This window comes from Mycteria americana, chromosome 6 (genome assembly GCF_035582795.1).
Source record: "Mycteria americana isolate JAX WOST 10 ecotype Jacksonville Zoo and Gardens chromosome 6, USCA_MyAme_1.0, whole genome shotgun sequence".
Classification (NCBI taxonomy): Eukaryota; Metazoa; Chordata; class Aves; order Ciconiiformes; family Ciconiidae; genus Mycteria; species Mycteria americana.
Genome location: NC_134370.1, coordinates 26,990,031 through 27,012,117, shown reverse-complemented (window position 1 = coordinate 27,012,117; position 22,087 = coordinate 26,990,031). Strand labels below are relative to the sequence as shown.

The 22,087-nt window shown below is 34.6% G+C and overlaps 1 protein-coding gene across 9 annotated transcripts in view; it reads left to right on the top strand.

Annotated features, from left to right (window-relative positions):
* Nucleotides 1-22,087, top strand: part of KCNMA1 (potassium calcium-activated channel subfamily M alpha 1) — a 532,021-nt gene that overhangs the window by 361,513 nt on the left and 148,421 nt on the right. For all 9 annotated transcript variants that reach the window (XM_075505159.1, XM_075505158.1, XM_075505166.1 and 6 more), the window contains 5 exons: nt 12,027-12,137; nt 14,064-14,169; nt 15,589-15,671; nt 17,998-18,067; nt 19,851-20,006. In XM_075505159.1, the coding sequence (XP_075361274.1) occupies nt 12,027-12,137; nt 14,064-14,169; nt 15,589-15,671; nt 17,998-18,067; nt 19,851-20,006 (526 nt within the window). The remainder of the gene's footprint in view (nt 1-12,026; nt 12,138-14,063; nt 14,170-15,588; nt 15,672-17,997; nt 18,068-19,850; nt 20,007-22,087) is intronic.

The window sequence follows — 22,087 nt, the reverse complement described above, 5'->3', positions numbered from 1 at the left end:
ATAATGAGAAACTACAGTTGTTCTATTCCTAACGTCAGAAAGTTTCTAGATAAAATTAAATGCATGTACAAAATGAAAGCAGCTAAATTTTGTTGAAAGATGTAGTTTCAGCTCTTAAAATAGCAAATGTGTATACTTTTTAACTTTCTCCAAAATAAATAAATACGTGGAATCTGCTTTGTAGCATTTATATATATGTTTATACATGTTGCCTCATGAACTACGTCTGTGGAATAACATGCTTCTATATGATTATTAAACATTTAGGTGGGAAGTTAAAATTAACATATGATTATGTATGTTTTGAGGATTGTACTACATCACTTTAATACTAAGGAGAGCCTTGCTGTAGAATTGTAACTATCGAAGCAGCTAGAATGTACGCATAAAAATTCTCTCTACAAACTCCGCTGACTAAAGAAGAGAAACAACCAACACACCAGCAAATTTGATCTCGCATTTCATTTTGCTTTTCAGCCAATAAAGTCCCCAAAGGACTCATAAACTATATAGGAACCATTTTGCACAATAAAGAAGCTTACTTCTTTCTTAGATGAGACACATACATGCAGAGTTTGGAAACAGAAGTAGTTCGTAGGCAGTATGCAATTATCACTGGTTAAATTTACTAGATACTAGATAGTTTTGTTACAGAAGTCCACGGGGAATTTTAAATTTTAAATATAATTTATAATCTCTGCTTTGTAATATATTCCTGTAATGAGACTTCTACAGGTCTAGAACACAAAGCAGGAATTTTATTATAGTCCTTGATTGAAGTTTCACCTGTTAAATAAACAACAGTACTCACTGTTGCATATATACCAAAATGCATACTAATATATCTATACAAAATGTGACCGAGACCACACACACGCATTTAATGGCAAGTAGGGTAATTACTTTGGCACAATTACAAACCTAGTGCAAAAAAAAATCAAGAAGTTACCAAAAAAAGGTAACAATCCTTGTCTTGAATTTCAGATTTGTAAGCAATGAGATCTGCTCCATAGGTAATGAGATTACTGCTAAACAGCTGTTTTGCTACTGTTTACAGATCAGCTCATCAAAAGACTCTGTAATGTTTTTACTATGTGCCCTGATACACCAGAACTGGATGGTCAGTAGACAAGAAAAAAATAGTTGTCTTAGTTTAGTTATACTCAGAACAAGCAAACAATTGCTTCTTGCTATAGTTACCACTAAATACAAATGATACAGAGAAAACTAGATTGTAGTTACAAAAAGACAGAAAATAGTTGATATTAAATATATATATATAACTACTAGACTGTAGTTACAAAGACAGAAAATAGTTGATATTAAATATATATATATATATAACTAAGATGTAACTGGGAAATAAAATTCAGGCATGAGAAGCAATCAGAACTGTAAAAAATATTATTTTCTAGTACTGCTTAGAGGTATCTTAAGATAACAGTGATGTGGCTTCCAATATTTTCCACATGGAGTCCTACATAGTGTTTCTGTTCTTTCACATGAGCAATTCAGTTACCAGTGTTTGTCCTTCCTGTGCGTTTCCCTGGATGAATTCTGTAGTGCATGATTTTACGTTTTGGGAAATACTTTTTGCAAAGCAGGTATAGCACATAATATTATTTACATGTTAGCCAATGTTCTGCTGATTTCTGTAGAAGCAGGTAACAACGTAACTTACTTTCTCTGTAGAGCAGTTGGCATATTTTTATTATTAACAGACTAATAACTACCTGACAGAGTTTTTGTGACATTTAATGGAGTCAAGTTTATGCTTTCTGAAGATGAGAAATGCTTTTAAAATGCAAAGTAGACAAATTTATAATGAAGGTTAACTCTTATTAATTGCTTCATCACCAAGCATTATGTCATCACACGGAAAAATATCTGCAATATTATATAGAACATATATCACTAAAACATTGTGAAGCTTACTGGATCCCTACGAAATAACTAATGAAAGCATATACTTGAAAGAAGTTATATTCAGGTAATTTCATAAAGTAAATTAGTGTCAAACTAGTATCATGATGAACAGATCAAGTAGTTTGTAATGACAAAATACTGGATACGAATGCTGGAGATAAAAGCTAGATGTAATGTAGTTGGGTGGAGAACAAAAAAAAATACGACCTTTTATTACAGTATTATAAAAAGTCTATAGATTAGATTAGAAAATAATAGAGAATTTTTTATATATAAAAAGGGGAAGTATATGCTTTTTTGTTTGACATTTTTTTCATCTGTTACAAACTGAAATGGTATATAGCTTGAGTATTAATAATATTTTCTCTTGGCCATTTTTCTTAATAATTTTGAGACCAGCAGCTGGTTCCCTACACCCTGTCTACATTTAGCTCTTTTATTTTTAAGGCTTTCGATTTGACTTACTCTGTTTGAGCTCTTTCTGTATCCTATCTGTAGAACTCATGAGTTAGTATTCAAGGGATCATTTTAAAGTGATATTTTTAAAGTGAAATACCATAGAAGGATCAAAAGGTATCTGCCATTCTATCACCATAGCTGATAGACTATTGTTTTTAGGCTGTAGCAATAAGCCTACAGGGTAGCTCATGCATGCATAGCTCTGGAAGGCTGGAGGAGGCAGTGATCACTTTGGCTTTGGATGATTCTCTGAAGTGCTCCAACTAACCTCTTAACTATAAAGTTCAGGCTTTAAGTCCTATGAGACAGGGGTTTTCTTCAATAAATTCTTGGGTTTGGATAAGTAGAATTCTGCTGTTGCACTCTTTTTGTGTTATTTGGAACTTACACATTCAGTCCTAGCCAAAATAGGACTTACAAGATCATCTGTGTTATTTCTTTTAAGCAAAAACAAAAAAAAAAAATCAAGGTTTGCCTATTTATTTATTTATTTGTAATGTTCATATTACTCAGGTCTGGTCTGAGATTTGGTTAAAGATCCAGATTTTTTTTTTTACCTCTACTAATTTATAATTAACCTTTTATTCTGCATTTACTAATTTACTTGAGAATCACGGTTGTTCTTATTTGGTTGTTTCATTTCTGTATTCATGTGTTTGTATGATCACACTGGATTTTAATTCTGTGAAATATTTTCCAGTTGAAGACATTAGCTTATTATAAATCAGCCTGCACAAAGCTCTAGAAAGCATATGGAAAGAACATTTGTAAACTGATGGACTGAAAGAGAGACTGGTTAACTTAATGATTTTTTTTTAGTCTTTCCTCTACATTGGATTACTGACTTTTAATTCCATGGACTAAATTTTTTGCCTTTTTCATGCAAAACTGCTGTCAAATCCAGTGGAAACTCTTTATGAGGGCAGCAAGCAGAACACAGCTTCACATGAATAGATACTGGGAGAGAGAGGGATTGTTATTATTTTATATACATGGATATGTATATATAAACTGCTTGTCCCAATAGTAAATATTTATGCTAAACTTTGTTAAATTTTCAAAAGCTTTTAAAAAAATGATCCAGAGGCATTGCCGCAGTTAATATATGATTAAAAATTGTATTTTAATGAAATCACAGTTCTTTACTGTATAAACTATTAAAACCTCTTTTTTCTCTTCTCTCATGATCTGCTCTGCTTCCCAGAGATTTCTTCAGATTTCTTAAATTTACAAGCCATAAATTAGCAAATCATCAACATATCAACGGGAAGAATCATCTGTTAGAGATTCCTTCCAGAAGGAAACATGGGATTCAATAACTAAACTTCACAGAAAAATAAAAACTGTAGACAGATAGATATGGTAAACAGAAAGACAAACAGATAATTTAAGTTGACAAGCCATCTTGGACTCATTAGACATTTGAATTTGATTAAAAATTAGAAAAAAAGTTTTTAAGGCTTATCCAAATACTTTGGCAAAGGTCCATTTGCTGCAGTAATGAGAGGCATAGCTCCAAAGAAAGTGACATTAGATTATTATATTAAATAATTTGATACAATATGTAAGATATTATTTTCCAGTGGGATGAGAATGTAATAAGAGAATGTGACATGGATTGCATTATGATCCCCAGGGGTGTCTCTATTTCCCATCTGCTAGCCATTCTTCTAATCCCCCTGTTTCAAATGAAGTCTCACTTAGTGATAAAGAAAATCTGATGAGTGTTAAATAGATTGACAGATACAACTAATAGGACAAACTTTTTTTTTTTTTCAATTTTGCATGCTTATTAAACTATATCCATTCTTATGAAAGCAAGAAAAGAAATGTGGGAAGTGACATGTAACAATATCATGACTTAAAAAAAAGTGTATTCTAGGTCTCAAATCGTGTTCCATTCCTACAATAACAGCACTAATTTTATGTTTCTAGTTAAAATTGTAAAAATTTCAACTTTTCCTTCTCTCTGCCTAAACTTTAAAAAACTTTTGAGTTTGGCCTCAAAATAGCAGTTGTTGCTGTTCAAATTTTGACCCAAGAAAGACTGAATCTTGTTTATAAATCTGCTGATCTACCATATTCTACAAAATATACAGGCTATGACTTTAAGTGTGGACATTTCAGGGAGTGCAACGTGAGATGGCAGAAGTGGTGAACTGATGAGCAAGTTTTAGTGAATTATGAGTTTTTGTTTTCACTCAGGTTCTGTTGCAGAAAATTAGTCATGACATTTTGCGGTGATTTCTATGGAAAGAAATGCATTGGCTCTGGTCATGAATCAAATGCTCAAAAATCTTAAAGCCTTTGCTAACGCCGGCATTGCTTACAAAGGATTTAATTATTTTTTGACTCATTGGGCATTTAAAAATGCATAAAGCAATTTGAAAATGAGTAATGATGGGAACATAGAAAGTAATTTATTTAAGGGAAAATATTTTCAATTGATTTCAAAAGTAATAACAGAGCATCTTGGGTGTGTGATATCTGCTGAACAGAATAATACAAGAAGGAAGTCCAGGGTCTGGAAGGATTAGAATAGTATATTAAGGTCTGTTTGCAACTGAGATGCTAATGCTAGAGATGTGGTTTACTCCTGCATTTTACTGTAGGCTTTCTAGCATGGACTCCTTGTGCGTGCCATAGCATTTAGCAGGTTTTACTTCTATTCGTACTAAATTATTAACTCATTTCTTATGATGATATAGCTGTGTTGTGTCTAAATGTTGTGGTATTTTTTATGAAAGCAGAAATAGTCTAGATAATATTACCATCAAGACTGAATGAAAGGATGAATATTCATCCTTTACTTAAATCTAGAGTGGAAGCCTCTTAAACTAATCCAGACCCTGGAAGAAACAAATCACTGTGCTTTCTTCTTATTATTGCGGTTTCAGAGGTATGCATCAAGCAACGAATATTAACTTTTATTTCTTAACTTGCTTTATAGACAAGCATTCCACAATTCCTTAGATCATAAAGATGTAAGATAAACTCATTTAGCTGTAACTGAGAAAGGAAGTTGAAATAAACAAAGCAGCTCACAGCGAATCACTTATGATAGCATGGTACTGCAAACAGACTTAGATGGAAACTCTAATATGCAGTTTAAACAAAGGAGCGTGCTATTTATCCAGGATTAAAGAATCTGAAACGCACTCTGTCAGCCTGTTCTCTAGTAGAAATCGCACTTAGATGGGCATAAAATATTTGAGGACCTGTGTAAGTGAATTCCTCTGTACTATTTCTATGCGCTTCAGAAACAATTTCTAATATTCAAAGATTGCCAGTGACACGCCACTGATATTCATGGTGCAATACTGAAACCTGGATTTGTGTAAGTGCACTCGATATAGTTTCATAGCTGTAATAATTCACAACTAATTAGGGTCTTGTGTGTGACTGTATGTTTGTCACACATTACCAATTTTATGTTTAACAGAATTTGATATTATTCCTTCTTGATTCTTAATTTTACATACTTATATTGATCGCAAAGTAAATTAATATCTGCATCACAGGTAACTTTCAAATGCCTGACATTAATGATTTCCCATTTATGTTAATCTGATGTATGATCCAGTGCTGTTCTACTGTCCTGTACTGTATACCATATACTGAATGTAGCTCTTTGAGTGTTTTCTGGTATTAACGAATTCCTTTTCTTTACTTACAACATAAGAGAGATTCCAAAGACCGTGGAACCTGTTGGAAAGAACAGATATTAATCACAGCAGCTTCAGTACGGGCTGCACGAGTTCACTCTGGTTCCTAAATAGTTGGCAGCTGAACCTATCAGGTCAAATTTACAGAAATTAAATGTACCTCAGACATGTTCTCACATACTGCAATCACATCTCCACAGTGTAGTCATATTCTTTTATATATTTAATGTTGATACATATTTGAAAGTCAGTGGTTTTGGCTTCTCAGTAACTTCAACACTTTTGAAATTTTTAGTCCTTCAGGAGTAAAGAGAATAATGAAAATCTACTTTCTAACAAACAGCTGAAGGAGAAAAAATGTTAAAATAAAGGTGCTGGGATGTTACACACTTGACAGACAATTTGCTATATCCTTCAATATTTTTGACTTGTCTCCTTTGTACTAGAAGATTTCTAGAGCCTGATTTGAGAATCAGAGTGAGAAAATAGTTTACAGTTGATTTTTTGAAAAAAATCATGTCTTGATTTCAGAGTATTTTGTGCTCTGTCTTCGCAGATATGAATGACTAATGCAAAAAGGCAAGTCTGGGAGTAACATTTTTTAGTTTCATACCTGCTAGAGTTATTTTTTAAAAACCAACCTGGCATGTCTTTTTTTTGGTCCAGAAGTGTCCGTTCTAGATGAGTTGTTCTCAGTCTTTGCTTTTTGTCATATATGCAATACATAGGCAAGTTGGTTTTTTATGCTTAAAATATTGCAACATATTGTTCTGGCTCACTCTATGCATTAGCTAAATAAGTAGTCCTTAGAGGATCATCCTTGGGTTCAAGTCTTCTGTGAAAAAAGAGAAAAACATGAAATCATGACTGTGCAGCACCTATTACTTTATCTGTATTAATCTGAGAGGGGAGTTTATATTAAAATAAGGCATGTGTTTAACTGAATGAGACACACACACAAGCACATGCATAAAGTTTTCACTTAATTGAACTGAATTAATAGAATCTTGAGTTAGGTAAATCATAAAAAGCATAAGCAGCTAGAAATGTATTGTAAACTGGTATATTTAAAGAATGCATACCACTAATAGATAAACAAGAAGACCACATGTACAGTCTCTGTTGACATTTATTGACTTTTCTTAATAAGAAAAAGTGACTGAGACCCATCCTTTGTTGAGGAAAACCAGTTAGACTTCACAAGAACCTGTTTACTTCAACCACAGCAGCCTGCTACTGGTATACAAAGAAAGAATTTAGATGGTCAATAGATGAAGGCATGATGAGAACACTAAGCAGAAAGACCATAGAGAGTTTTGAGCATGTGTATTTGATATAAATATTATAGTTTTATAGAGACATCTAGATCAATATGCGCCACACTTCATTTAGTTACTTGACAAGTGAACACCATGTATTCAACTGAATGCTGAATAGAATTTTGTATTTATTATCTTTGATTTATTATGACAGACTAGTTAGAGTGAGTTTTTTCAAGTTCTTTATACTTGTTCCAATAAAATGGATATAATTTCTTTCAAAATAAACAGGCAAAATATTTGCCTTTCGTATTGTTTCCTCTGTTAGGAAGAACCATGCAAAGATCCTTTTCGAAGAATCCTATTCACAGTGGATCTGTTTTCATTTACAGTCCTATTTACATGGATTAAGTGTATGCTCTCAATTACCTCATGTCAGTATTCTAGATGTTTTAGCTGTTGCTTATTTCATTTTTTTCTTCCTGAAACTGTTTGTATCTGTGGTAGCTTTGGACCTTTTATCACCATTTTTGTTTACTGTATAAGAAGCTAGCGTATTTTTAGCAAATGTATCATTATGTCAATACATGATTGGAAAAAAATTAGGTACTGTAGAGAATTTCAACTGTGTAGAAACAGTTGAAATCAACTATGTAGAACTGTACTAATTTTTCATATTTGGTCACTGTAATTAATTTTGAGAATGATAAGTACATATGGGAGAGAATGGATTAGTCTGGCTTTATTGGTTGATACAATATGGCTCCTGATAAGCTTTTGATTCTCTGTAAAATATTCTTTTTGCAGCATCACAATCATGTAATGTGGATTCCCATTGGTCTGTTAAACTGGTTTCACCTCTGATACGTTACCAATGACAATTATTACTTAACAGAAACCTTAGTCCTCCTGAATATTTATCAGCAATAAAAATGTCTAAATTCCTGAATCGTGCTTTGCAGTATTGTAAGGGAATTTCTAAATTTGGTTTTTAAAGAAAAAAAAATTGGAAATCATAATAATTTAGCTGAATACTGTGTTACTCTTGAGGTCTTTCACAGACAAAAGCTTAATGCAGAGGTTAGACATTTCTGTTGACCCAAAATTATTAACACAGTATTTTCTTACCAACCAACTCTAGCTGAAAGCAAAAGATATCCAGTATGTTGGCTTTACTTAAACTCTCAGTGTGTGGAAAAAAATGGGTGGTACATGGGAAAGGGAATGGTTATTGGAACAGAGGAAGTTATAAATCTTCAAATCATATACAGGACAGATTGGAACAATATAAGCTCGCCAAGTTTTCTTAAATAATGTACCTAATAACTCTCTCTGGGCAAGTAGGAAATCTGTTTTCAATTTCTTCTACTTCTAAGCAAAAATATAATTTATGTTAAAAGGAGATTTTTTGGTGGGAGTTTTCAACCAAAAATTAATGCAAGTATCTCATCAGAAAATATTGTTTGAAAAACAGGAGGTTTTGTTGCAATCACTGCTCAGGACACTGTCTTGCACTATATAAGAACAGCAAAGAAGAGAAGAATAGATCATGTCCAGCCCCAAATCAGACTGCTAAAATGAAACCATGGTGCAGATGCCTTCTGACACTTCCAAAAGAATTAGTCCTGATGCCCAAATGAAAGAGTATTTGACATCCAAATGTTTTATTTTCACTGGAGCAGATTGCTGTGAAACCCTACTGAATAAGAATTATAACAGGATTGAATTATTGTACCAAATGCATCTGCTTTTAGCGGGAGGTTTTTGGAGTAGGTAACCTCTGGAGGTCTTTTCCAACCTGAATTATCTTGTGATCTTATGATCCTATGAAAATTTATTCCGTAATAGAGTCATTTGGGTTGCACACTCTATCTGGCTTGTAGTTCGTCTCTTCAGCTTACCCATATTTTTAAAATGTGGACTCTAATTAATGACAGAAAAGAACCCGTATGAAGTGAAATCTCCCAGGAAGGAAGTAAATTTTCTGCACAGGAATGCAGTGTAGCACAAGAGCATTCAGGAAGAGACCCTGCTAAAGCTAACAGCGCAGGATCTGTACAAAGCAGTTGCCTACAAAAAGGAATTATTTCTATTCTGCATCAACTATGCAAATGCAAAGTTCAATTTCTCAATTAGTAATAGATGGAAACATTTGAAGAAAATAATACCCATAGTTTAAAATTAGTCATCTTAGAAAATGTGCACAGACAGTATAAGGAATCCAAATGAATATTTTTAGCTGCTATTTATCATTTTCTTGGGCCTTTGCAGTTTTTTGATGCTAGATGGGTTTACACTCAGGAAAAGTGCTGAATACCACTAGACAGCTAGAACTTCCCAATATGTTAGTGTAATGTAGTGTATCAAACACAGTCTGTTCAGAATTTAGATCTAGTAAACTACTCAGGTTTTAAACATCTCTTCAGAATCTGAACTTTCTTGAGGTTTTCCATTTACATTGATATATTAGATGGAGATTCATCCATTTGGTGGGGAGTGAAGCTTAGTGCTTGAGATCATATTTTACCCTTCTGTGTTGAAGGTTGTTATCCTGACCTAACTGTGAGTGCAATAACACATGCACACAGTGCTGGCAGCTCAGGCAATTGACCACTTGGGAAACTGAGGAAGAGTGCGTCTGAAGGGGGGAATATAGGCATGGTTTTATCCAGTACAGAGGCTGCTGCAAATTCTGCCAAGCTGCAAAGATCCCAGAGGAAACCTCTTAAGGACACCTTGCACCAAAAAAGGATGAGCTCATATATTTTATGTCTTGTTTTCTGATATTGTGCTTACCACTTCATAAAACAGGAAAGCTTTAACACAGGGATTTTTGTGTTTTTAAGTGTTTACAGTCTGAGAACTCGGTGCTCTGTACATCTACTGCACCAGAAACTTAGGTTAAAATTGAGCAAAATCTTACTGAAGCTAAAGCAGACACTCTGGAAAGCTAGTTCAGCAATAGAAGTTCATAGTATTGAGTCCTATGTTAAATACAAACCAGCAGGATTAGAGTCTCATATAAACATATATTCCTTGCCCGTTAAAAAGAAAGAAACCATTGAAGTTTTTGACTGCTGCTATTTCTAAAATTGCATCTGAGTCCTGGTGATGTCACTAAGAACTCATGCAAGGAGTGTTTATCGTATATCTACATAAAGCTTTAAAACTCCGTGCTACGCTATTTAAAAAAGTGGTAATAGTAGAACAATATTATAAGGTGTGCTGGACTGGTACAATAGTTTATTGTGTTTTGCTTTTCTAGTGACCATCTGAACCACTGCAAAAGTAACAGTACATGATGGTGATATTCACTTGCATGATGCGTATTACTGATTTATTTTTTATTCTGCATAATTATCCCTTTTCCAATAAGTTCTATGCACTTTTCACACACATTTCATCAAGGATCAAACTATGAAGCAAGAACAGAATCCTATTATAGCCCATTACATAAGTAATCATTGCTGCCACCTATTTGTTGTTGTTTCCAGCTAATGAGGTTTCTACGTTATTGAGTTTTCCACAGAACAATTATGAAGTAGGTGAGACTTGGACAGTCTACTTCTTACCCTTGGAATTACTTTGCTTCACATTTGGCAGTTCAACTGCCAAATAAGTTTGTGAAATTGTGTGTTTGTAGCATTTGTGCATAGACTATATGACTGTAATGAAGTTGACTTTCTGTTAGTTCAGCAATTGTATCTATACCGCCTTGTCCCTCTTCCTGACCTCTGTGAGCAATGTGGTAATTGGAAGTGTTAGCAATAGGTATATCAAAATCACCATCTGTCATAAACCCATGACAGTAATGGAAGCTGGGGTTGAGTTTATTCCATGAAGGAAATTGCAAGATGATGCAGGATATTCTAATCACAAATGTTTAGACTGTGCTTTACAATAATAAAGGAGCAAAGATCCCTTAAGTCAGGAAGAGTGCAATTTCCTAGGCCTTTTCTTCAGCCTCTCAGAATTTAAGATGTAGAATTCAAGAATGTGTATGTAGGTATATAGTGTGCTTCCATCTTACATGGTCAGATACATCTATTAATGGAAATGTGGAGCAGTAGAAACCTTTGTGACATCACGGTCTGTGCAAACTTTGATTTTCTAAGCAATCTATTGCAATGGTGCATAAATAATGATATCTTATTGTAAAGTACTCTCCTTGTAGGAGTTATGGTAGGAAAAAGATTTCTTTTTTACTGCTTATGGCCTATAATTGGCGAGCTTTGCACTGCCTTCATTGGCATAAGTGTCTGCTTTCAACCATGGAAAAATATTGAATCATTTTAGGGAGATTTGCTGTCTCATTATGTCATAAACCAAAAATGTAAACAGTAAATCTCAGTAGACGAGGAAAGACGTGAAGAAAGATGTGTAAAATAAAGAAATATGACTTTGAAAGGGACTGATTAATACAGTGTATAAAGATATGTATAAATGATGCCACTTATTGTTAAATGTGTAATACAACTTGGCCAAATGGTTCATTAATAGTAGTCTTTGCAAGTGAGAGTGTATGTGTATTTGCAATTGCAAAGCACCGTTTGGAACTGATGTTTTCCTTCTCTGACGTCATGGAATAGGATCTAGAGAAACATCAAGGAAGAGACTAATACTCTTTTTTGGCCAATAAATTATAATTTTCTTCTTTGTTTTCTTGCTTGCTTGTTTTATCTTCTTTGCAAGATTAACGCTGATTTTTCTGTAACAGGCACATAGTTGTCTGTGGTCACATAACACTTGAAAGTGTGTCCAACTTCCTGAAGGACTTCCTGCACAAGGATAGGGATGATGTCAACGTAGAAATCGTCTTTCTGCATAAGTGAGTAATCTTTCAAGATTAGTTTTATAATCTGTTACTAAAACTCATTAAATTAGGCCGTATCTTTTTTTGGGAAGATAGGGGATCTTTCAAGCTCCAAATAACCATACAATTAATGTTTGCAATTACTTTTGTTAACAATGTATTTTGAAAAAAGTTGTTTTCTACAATTGTTTTATAACCCATTGCTAAGTATATAGGTGTTTCAAGCAGGCTTCAGACCTAATCGCGTCAATTGTGAGGTAGATAGCTAAACACATAGTTGAAGTGGGAATGGAATTATGAAATAATAAATATTGAAATACTAATAAATAGAAGTGAGAATTTTCTTTAGTGGCAAATATTTCTAGTGAAACTACCGAAATTGGTAAAATCAGTGAAAAATACTGTATGTCATATGAACTTATGCTATCTGAAAACACATTTTCACCTTTGATTTCACTAGGAAAAAATGTTTATTTCATATTGCAAACTGTTAATAAAAAGAAGGATGTAGGTGCAGATGTAGTTTTACTATAAATGTGATACATTACTATACAGCTATAGTGAAGATAGAAAATAAATTCTTGTCATGGTGATAACTAGTACTGCTCTTTTACCCGTCTATACATACCTACACACACATAATCTCTTGCATTTTTCTGATGTGGGATTTGGAAAGGTGTCTTAAGGGGGTTGCTGTTTGTTGCAGGCTCTGCATTACATGTAATACAGCACCGAATAGGCATGCCTATGGGAGAAGCTGCTAGGAATAGCCATGTGCTAGAGAGAGAGAGACAGCATGAAAGGTCTTTTCTGCTCCGAAATGGCATCTGTTTAGAAGTGTTGGAAGCTATGAATGAGTAATATTTTTGCATTTAGCAGCAAGTTCTGCGCTTTTCTTCTTGTCAAAGAAAAAGATTAAAAAGTTAAAGAATCTTTATGATGATTCAACAAAGGAAGCTGAAAAACTAAGCATCGGCAGAACTTACACAATTTGTTTATCTAGTCCTTTCAAACTGAACTAAAGATGATATCGTCAAGTAACTGCATTGTTTGCTTGCTTGTTTCCCCTCTCTAAGTAATAATAAGAATTGACTGGCAGAGGAAAGCAGAGATGCAGACTTCCACAGTGAAAATACATGGTGATAGGAATCGGGAAACTGTATATGTACATGAAGGGAGTTTAGCACCTGGCTACTTGTTTGTGCCTGCTTTCTTTCCTACCTTCACAGACAAGTGTTTGCATGTATCTGTTTTATTTTCTTACTATATTTAGCATTCCAGCATGACAAAGATCTCATGCACTTACTATGTAGCTATTAAATCCCTTCTGTTTTAATGACTGGCATCAGAAAAGGTACTTGCAAGGCTGGTGCCACATTATATAATAGCTTGTGATCCATTTAATTTTTTTTTGTTGATGGCAAAATGAAATGAGACAGAAAGTCACAGCATAATTATGTTTGTTTTAATTGTAGCTCATACAGGCCACAGGGTCCCTATGGGGTTCTCTTTCCAGCTTTTAGTGATTTTGTGTTAAGCTCTTCTATTTGATGCAATCAGCTGTTTTGAGAAAGGTGGGGACATGCAGAGGGTGATTGTCTTACTAGACAATTTCTGTGGAGAATGCTGTGTGAGCATGTTTTCAAATGTTTGCATCGATTCTTCTGGATTCGCATCTGTGAGAAACTGACAAATGATGACCGTGCAGAGTAGCACAATGAAGTGGGCCAGAAGCTCTGTAGACAGAAGTAAGGAAGTGAAAGCAGTATAGTATTTGTCTTTTAAGTACTGCACACCGTTTCCACACCACAGGAAAAGCATCAGCAGAAGTCTGAATACCTAAAATAAATAAATGGGTTAGTTTATAAATGAAGGAAATGGGGCAGTTATGGAACCTGACTTCTCATTTGCTCTTGTGTTTTCTTCCTCTTCCCAATGCAGTATCTCCCCTAACCTTGAGCTGGAAGCTCTTTTTAAACGACACTTCACTCAGGTGGAATTTTATCAGGGTTCAGTCCTTAATCCCCATGACCTGGCGAGAGTTAAGGTAACAGCTCTGTTGTTCTGTTCTCCTGCTAATTGACTTGTTTTAAAGTATTCGTGGCATTACTTGGAAAAAAACAGTAAAGCTCATCTTCATGTAACCTCAATAGATTGTTTTTCCATCTTTATTAGCTTGCCTAACAAATAATAACATCTAACCTTATAAACCTTGTTTTCCCTGTATCTTTAGATCTTCAAACCTACAGTAACACTGTGACTTAAGATACATTGTCTGCCATTCCATTGAACTCTTTATGAATTTTTCACTGGGGTTTAGTTCAAGAGTCTATTTTACATTAATGTTTGATATAATAGAACATTGTCTTACAGTAATTGCTTAAAATGCTATTGTCTTACCTTCATCAGAACGATTAGAAAATAATTTTTCACCTGTCAAACCCTTTTTCTATTGTCTAGAATCCTGGAAAAAAAAATACAATTTAAGATTTTTGGTAGCTAAAATGAGATGGTTTTATTGTCTAGAATTCTCTATGGTAAATTATTTTGTACTCTTAAAGCAAAGCATGAAGCTTAAATGAAAAAAAAAAGATGGCAAGCTGTCAGATACAGCATTAACTCTTTTATGTTTCTTTTTCTTTTTCTTTCTTTTTTTTTTTAATGGAATGTAAACCGGCTACTTAAGCCACGAATATTTTAGTGCAATGTTAACACTTTCTGGAGTATTAGTTACGTCTTTTGTCCATTTTGGCTGCAGAAGTTGCTTAACTTGTTGTAGCCCAACACACACTGTTTCAGTTCATCAGAACAAAATGTTCTAAGTATGACCATAAAATTGTGTGTTGGTATTTTGTGTTCTGTATTCTACCCTTCTTTGTGTTGGTATTTGGTTGTATACACTGAAAAATGCTTTTGTCATCTGCTTTGAGTTAAATAGAACTAAGGTTTGTGTGAACATAGAGGTCCTGTGAACCGATCAGTTCTCCTCCTCATGCTTTCTAAAACTGGTGCTCAGATTCTAAATTGTAAGTTCAGCTGCCTCTTCCTGTCTCTAATACGAAGGTACTTAAATTCCCAAACAAAGCTGCAGGACTTGTGGGAGCACTGTACTGATATAACAGGAACTTCCTGTGGATTTAGGGGTCTAAATTTCAGTATCTGGTTACAAAAGGTACGTCCGTTAACACCTTCATGCCTCAGCTGATACAACGTAAGAGTCAATAATTGAACTACTGACCTGGTCTGAGCATCATAAGCAAGTTTCAAGAAATTGTTATGTGTGTATGAGAGCTGTTATCATCATTCACATTAACTCACGTTAGCCTTGTAACGTTTCTGATTAGCAGTATTAAGAACTGACATTCACACTCATGATGGCCATGTTGGATTCCCTAATACTTTGTGATGAAAGAAGAGCTGGAAAGAGAGGTTGCTATTTATGTTTGCTTTTTCTTTGGTGTCTCAGATAGAGTCAGCAGATGCGTGCCTAATCCTTGCCAATAAATACTGCGCTGACCCAGATGCTGAAGATGCCTCCAATATTATGAGGTAAACTCATCAATTTTTAATAGGTTTTTGGTTCTTAACTCCAATTAGCTAACCTCGGGTGTCTAGATAGGCTATAGCCACACACAGCTTTATTGCGGATCTGTTGTACTTGAAGAACATTGCAGGATTTTTTTTTAGGGGACAAATTACAAGATTGTCTCAAAAGTTCAGAGATGAGGATACCCTAAATTCCTGCCTAAACTGTTTTAATTTAGCTGCTTTAGAAAGAGTGTGTCAGAAGAGACTCTTGGAGCACAAGCTTTGGTACTGTTAGTCAGTTTTCAGGACCTAGGGTTCAAGTATTCGTAGCTGAACACAGTCCCAACAGAAATGAGAGGAAAAGGAACGCAGTTATGTTGTTGCAACAGTATGTTACCTGAGTGCATGTACTGCATGGGCTGGTGTTAACGATGGGACAGGAGGACCCTTAGTCACTTCATACCTCATTGCTCCTTTGTGTATCTGCTTCTACAAGTAATTACGCTGCTTGGGGGAAAACAAGGTATACACTTTATGATGGTAACAATACAGTGGTCTCCTACCTCCATCCTCCTTTTTTACACTGAAGACCAAACATTGCTTGTTTTGATTTACAAGGCACTTACCACATTAAGGATCATCAGATCTTTTCCTGCTTTCTTTCTCATGTTCTCTGAAGGAAGATGAAATAGTCAGTCAGTAGATGGCAGCTAGAGTTACAAAAAAGCTAAGCCATTCCATTTTTCGTGTTTTGTTCATATGACCCTAGTTTTAATGAGACCAGTCTCTCCTTTTTAAAATTAAAATGTCAATGATTTGTTAAAAATTCTCTAACACAGAATTGGGCAGTGTTATGAACCAATTTTACTGGCCTGTCAGATGTTTGCTTGCTGTGAATTGAAGGAAGGGGAGAAATAAAAAAAAAATTAATAAAATTACTCCTCCGGAAGAAGTTCACTGGGTGCAAGAGATCTGGCTGTCTGTGGAAGGTGCAGGGCTTAAATATGCCTAATTTCATTTTCCAAACATGCTTTTGAGTTTCAGTGCAAGAAACTTTATTTTGACATTAATTGCATAAATACATTAAAAATCTTCCAGTTGCAGATTAGTGCATTCTTAATAGATTTAATACATTTAATGTAATAAAATGCCAAAAGTATTATTTTGAGAGTGGAATTCTCTTGTGTTTTCTCACATTTAAATGAATTTAATTCAACAAAATTGAATGTTTAATTAAATAATTCTGTAAGAAATAGAAAATTAGAAGGATGACTTGTTTTCTCCTTCCAAAAGATAACATAAATTAAAATCATGCATACAACTTTTTTTAATCTGTTTCATGATCTAGCTTTGATATGCTTCAAAGCGCAAGCCAGACCAGCATTGCTTCCTACAAAACACCAATGTAAATAGTTATGGCATTCAGAGTCTTATGAGACTGGTGATTCCATAATAATTCAGATTATCTTTTGTTTTGATTGTTTTATCTTCTTTTTCTACCTTTTGTTTGTATATACAGAACTGACTTTTTTGGCCTGTTTCTCTCTAATTTTGCTCAATTCTTTTTTAATTTTTAAATTGTATGTTCATCTCTTCATAACATGTTATCAATCCACTCATTTTTCAAACAGTTTTATTTCCAGCCACTTTTAATCTGTATACAGTTGAGTATATCTTAGGCTCATTAAATAATTAAGAATGCAGTCAAGCTGCAGATTATGGAAGTAGCCCATATTTCATAAATTCAGAGTTCAAATATCAGTTTCAATAATGAAATATTGAATTATTTTTGGAATAATCCATAAAAATTAAGATGAATTTGCATGTGGATTTATGTCAAACAAAATCATTATTCAAGATGTTTAAATATGATGAATGTCTAGCAACTGTAAATAATATGTGGTGGGGCAGAAAGGAAGCGATTCTTTTCAGACATTTATCATTGGAAAACTTGATCAATTATGTTGATTCAAAGACATGAAGATAATCACTGAAGATGACATAATAATTGTAAGCGTATTATTTGCTTAAGAGAATGAGTACAGTGTCTGAACAGAGCTGCTAAAACAAGTCTCTCTTTCTGCAAATTCCGTAAGAGTAAATCCTTCAACTGAATAATTGCTGAAGCTTGATGTTCTCTAGTATTAGCTGATGGTTATTAACTGAATTTGACTAGATGTAAATATTGCATAGGACTAACTTCAATCAGTATGCTTTACAGACAGATGAATGAGGGTACAGTTTGAATTGTAGGACTTGACAACACAGTAAACTAAAGGTATTGGGATACATTATCCAAATATCCCACCAGCTAAAAGTTATTTTGTTTTTTTCTTTTATTTTTTAGAGTTATTTCAATAAAGAATTATCATCCGAAGATAAGAATTATCACTCAGATGTTGCAGTATCACAATAAGGTAACATGGCAACCAACAGTGTCTCTCCCCAGAGTTTTTTTCTAGATTGCATTCACTCATACACAATTTTTCTATTCCACTAATAGTATTTTTCTTTCCAAACAAAAACATCCTAATAAGCCTTGTCATGTAATCCAGTTACAAGGTAATTCAGTTTTATTTATATATGCAAGGGACCTTATCAAAATGCTCTGACATTTATTAATTGCCTAGGGTCTAATTCTCAAACTGCAATGTCCATAGTTGCTATTGGTTCCAGATGAGCTTTTAACCACTCAGCTTCTGTAAGTTTTGCTCATGTTATTACACTAGAGCTATCCAAGATGAATTGGTGGCCTCTTGGCAAGTCATCTGAAGTCAGTTCTTTGTGGATACTTAAAAAAAAAAAGCATAGAATTATTGTCTTATTGGAGATTTGTCGTGATTTTGTGTTTCTTGCATGACAATGTAGACCTGAAATTGTAAAGTAGCAGGTACAAAATAAATATAAGTAAGTGTTTTTTCATATAAAACATAATTTAGTTGTGGAATTTGTTCCTGAAAATATTGTGGAGATCAAAATTATAAATCCACTTTGGAAAGGGTAAATCCCTAGCCTTTAAACACAGTGAAGTCAATTCATTCAATCCTGAGGTGAGGAAGTCCATAAACTGCTGATTAACAGGACTAGGAAGAATATATCAGAGGACAGACTACTCATATGTGACCCACTTCTTTTATTATTTCTAAAAGCATCAACCACTATTCAGTGTTGGAGAAAAAGCTTGGCTGGGTAGACCTTCATTCAATGAAATACGGTAATCCTGGTACTCAGAAGGTTTGATTGCTAACAACTTCTTATACCTGTAACCTTTGGCTAGAACAAGAGCAATTACTGTTGCTTGTGATGTCCTCTTCCTGTACGTGAATGGAAGGAGCCTGTCTTTTTATAGAATAAAAGCAAGGTGTTTCTCTGCTTTAAACATGTTCAGAGGGGAAGATCTTTTAAATACTGTATTTTTCCTTTGTATTTCCAATGAATGTGTCTTCAAGAATAGCTTTTATCAAAGCGCTGAACTGTAGTATTAACTTATGAAGGGAAACAAGCGTGAAGGCCTCTATGTTTCCTTATGTCTATGCATTTCTATAAGGCAGATGGAAGAGAGAACCAGATAGAGTTATGCCAATAACTGAACAATATTAATACCTATCTAACTGACCAGTGTCAATACTGGATGTCTGTCTTGATCAGCTGTTTTCTTTATTCTATCCTTATAATTAGCAGTCTTAGGAAAAAGTTCAGATTTTCACTAAGTGCTATCCTTCAGGGTAGAAGGAATGAAATAGAAAAGACAGAAGATGTTGTATACCTTATTAAATTACAGTGTCTTCTAAAGGTTGCAGCTTCACACAAGTTGCAATCTAAGTTATATTAGATTCCTGTATATTAGGTATGTGCTTTATCAGTTAGAGAGTAGCTCAAAGTGCTGTAAAAGGAATACACAGAAGGGAATGAAAACTTTACAATATTCTGTGGTTCGTTCAGGTGTGAGGCAGAATGTCACAGCCAGAATACGGCTTGAGAAATGTAAGATTTTGTCTACAATAGGTAAGATTGGAACATTTCTTAGCATAGACTTAGCAACTCTAAAATACTTGGAGTGCTTCTGCCTGCTCAGAAAAAGTCAAGCCAATAACAAAGGAAATCATTCAGTGCTCTCTCTTTCAATACTCTACTGTATTTGAGGAAGTATTCCTGGTTCTTCACCAGTGGGGTTTTTTTGTTTGTTTGTTTGCTTTCCAGGCTCATCTGCTAAATATCCCAAGCTGGAACTGGAAAGAAGGGGATGATGCAATCTGTCTTGCTGAGCTCAAGCTGGGTTTCATAGCCCAGAGCTGCCTGGCACCAGGCCTTTCAACAATGTTAGCCAACCTCTTCTCTATGAGGTCATTCATAAAGGTAATGTCTTGTCTCATTAGAATGTATTAGTCTGCAATTCATTTTGTCAGAGAGCTGAGTAAAGAACATGGCTCAAATATGAAACAGATAGGAACACATTAACAGATTTTGTAAGACAAAAAAAACCAGTGCACACTTACATGAAAAAGTTCTCTGCTGCAAATTGGGCAATGAGCCAGGTTCTGTCAAGTTATGTTTTTATTTTTATTCAGCAAGTGTTTGGCCTTTAATGATTGTTCAAAGCATCATCCATTTCTAGGGAGATATTTCTGGTGGTTTGTGTTTTGCTTTGTTTTAGACAAAACACATGTTTATCTGTGAGAAAAGCCCCTGCTGCTAAAACAAAAATATGATTTATATATGTCCCATATAGCAACAAAGTGTCCAGAAAAAAGGACTGATCATTTTCGTCTTTTACATCAAATGGCTAGTGGACCTCTGACTGTGAGAGTAAATAAGGAACAGGTGTTGGAACTGAAGCCTGAACTTCCTACAACATGATTCGTGTATTTCTTTCTCCTCAGTCAAAGAGCTCTTTCAGACTTACATGGCAAAATTTTAACCCACTTATTCCTAGACTTCTATGGCAGCTGTACTAGTTCACTGGACCAAGGCCGTGCTTGCAGCAATCAGTGCTTCTTTCCTTGTGCCTTTCTGGGACACTGATTCCAAACATTAGGGACGGTCAGTTTCCAATACCATGAGTGTTATTAATGGGACGGGAAACACTGGAGTGCAAGGTAGGCCATGGTCGACTTCAAGTCCGTTGTGCAAGTAAGCAAAAAAAATAGCCTAATGTCCTCAGGTGAGAAAGCCAGGACTGTTCTCATGGAGTTATAAAGCCAGGTATGTTCTCATGTTCACATATCAGTGCAGGGCAGTGAGTCTTTATTTACTTCATAAGAAGTCCTGAAATTCTTATTAAGGTGTCCTTTGGTGACCTCCAAAAAATTGGAGACAGAAGACTCCTGTCTGTAAAAAACATTCCAGACTATTACATACAGTCAAAAAAAAGCCAGTTTTCAACATGGAAACAAGCCTGAGCTCTGCACTTGACTGTCTGCAGTTACGATGTTTGCATTCTTTATTCATGTTCTGAAAAAAAAAAAGCTGTTTTACTTCAGTAAAGCCAAACTTTGGGGACTGTATATGACTCATCAGCATATGGTCACGTTGATATTAATCCTTTCTACTTATATCCCAAAAGCAAACTATATCTCTTAGGAACTTCATTCTTCTTGCCGGTCATTTTGGTCTGCCTCGCTCTTGTCTGGCATGGTAACCCAAGACTCTCAGGAGTCTCAAACATTTGTAACAGTCACACTAATGTATCCAAATTACTGAGGCAACCTGTTCTATGAACTTGCTCTTGAAATCAGAAGTAGGCCTGATACTTTTCTTCAGCTTCTATCTTTCCAAAATCAAAAGGGATCAGTTTTCTCTCAAGGAGATCCAAATATATGGGTATCTTCAGAAGCCCCAGTCTTAATACAAGTTATTTTAATACTGAATTTAAACTTGCAGTGAGAAAACTGAGAGATTCAGAAAGCGGTAAAGTTTACAGATATCTGACTCTGGGGGAACTGTACTAGACACAGACACATTTATGGCCTGCATTTGTAGTTAAAATGTTTAAACAAGTCAAAAACTGCAAATGTAAAGGCATCATCTTTCCAGAAAATATATCTAATCACTTATGCCATTATCTTACCCACCTTCGATCCTATATTTTCTTATTTTATAAGACATTCTTATAATAATTTCAGTATAGTGACAGATTGGAGTATCTCACTGATGAACAGTTTTAAGCCGAAGGCTCAGCTTTGCAAGGCACTACTCAGATTACATCTGAGTATTTCTATGAGTATACAGGACTCTACAGAATGAGTATAAAAATAGCAATGATTTTGATTTGGAGGAAGCTATCAATGTCAGTTTTGCTCTTGTATCTGTGATTATATACAGTTAGAAACAGAATAGGATGCAGACATGCCTTAACTTGTGTTACTTCAGATGGCACTGAGAGAAAAAAATGCCATCAAATAGTGCATTGGGAGAATGCAATACTCTGTTAGTACTGG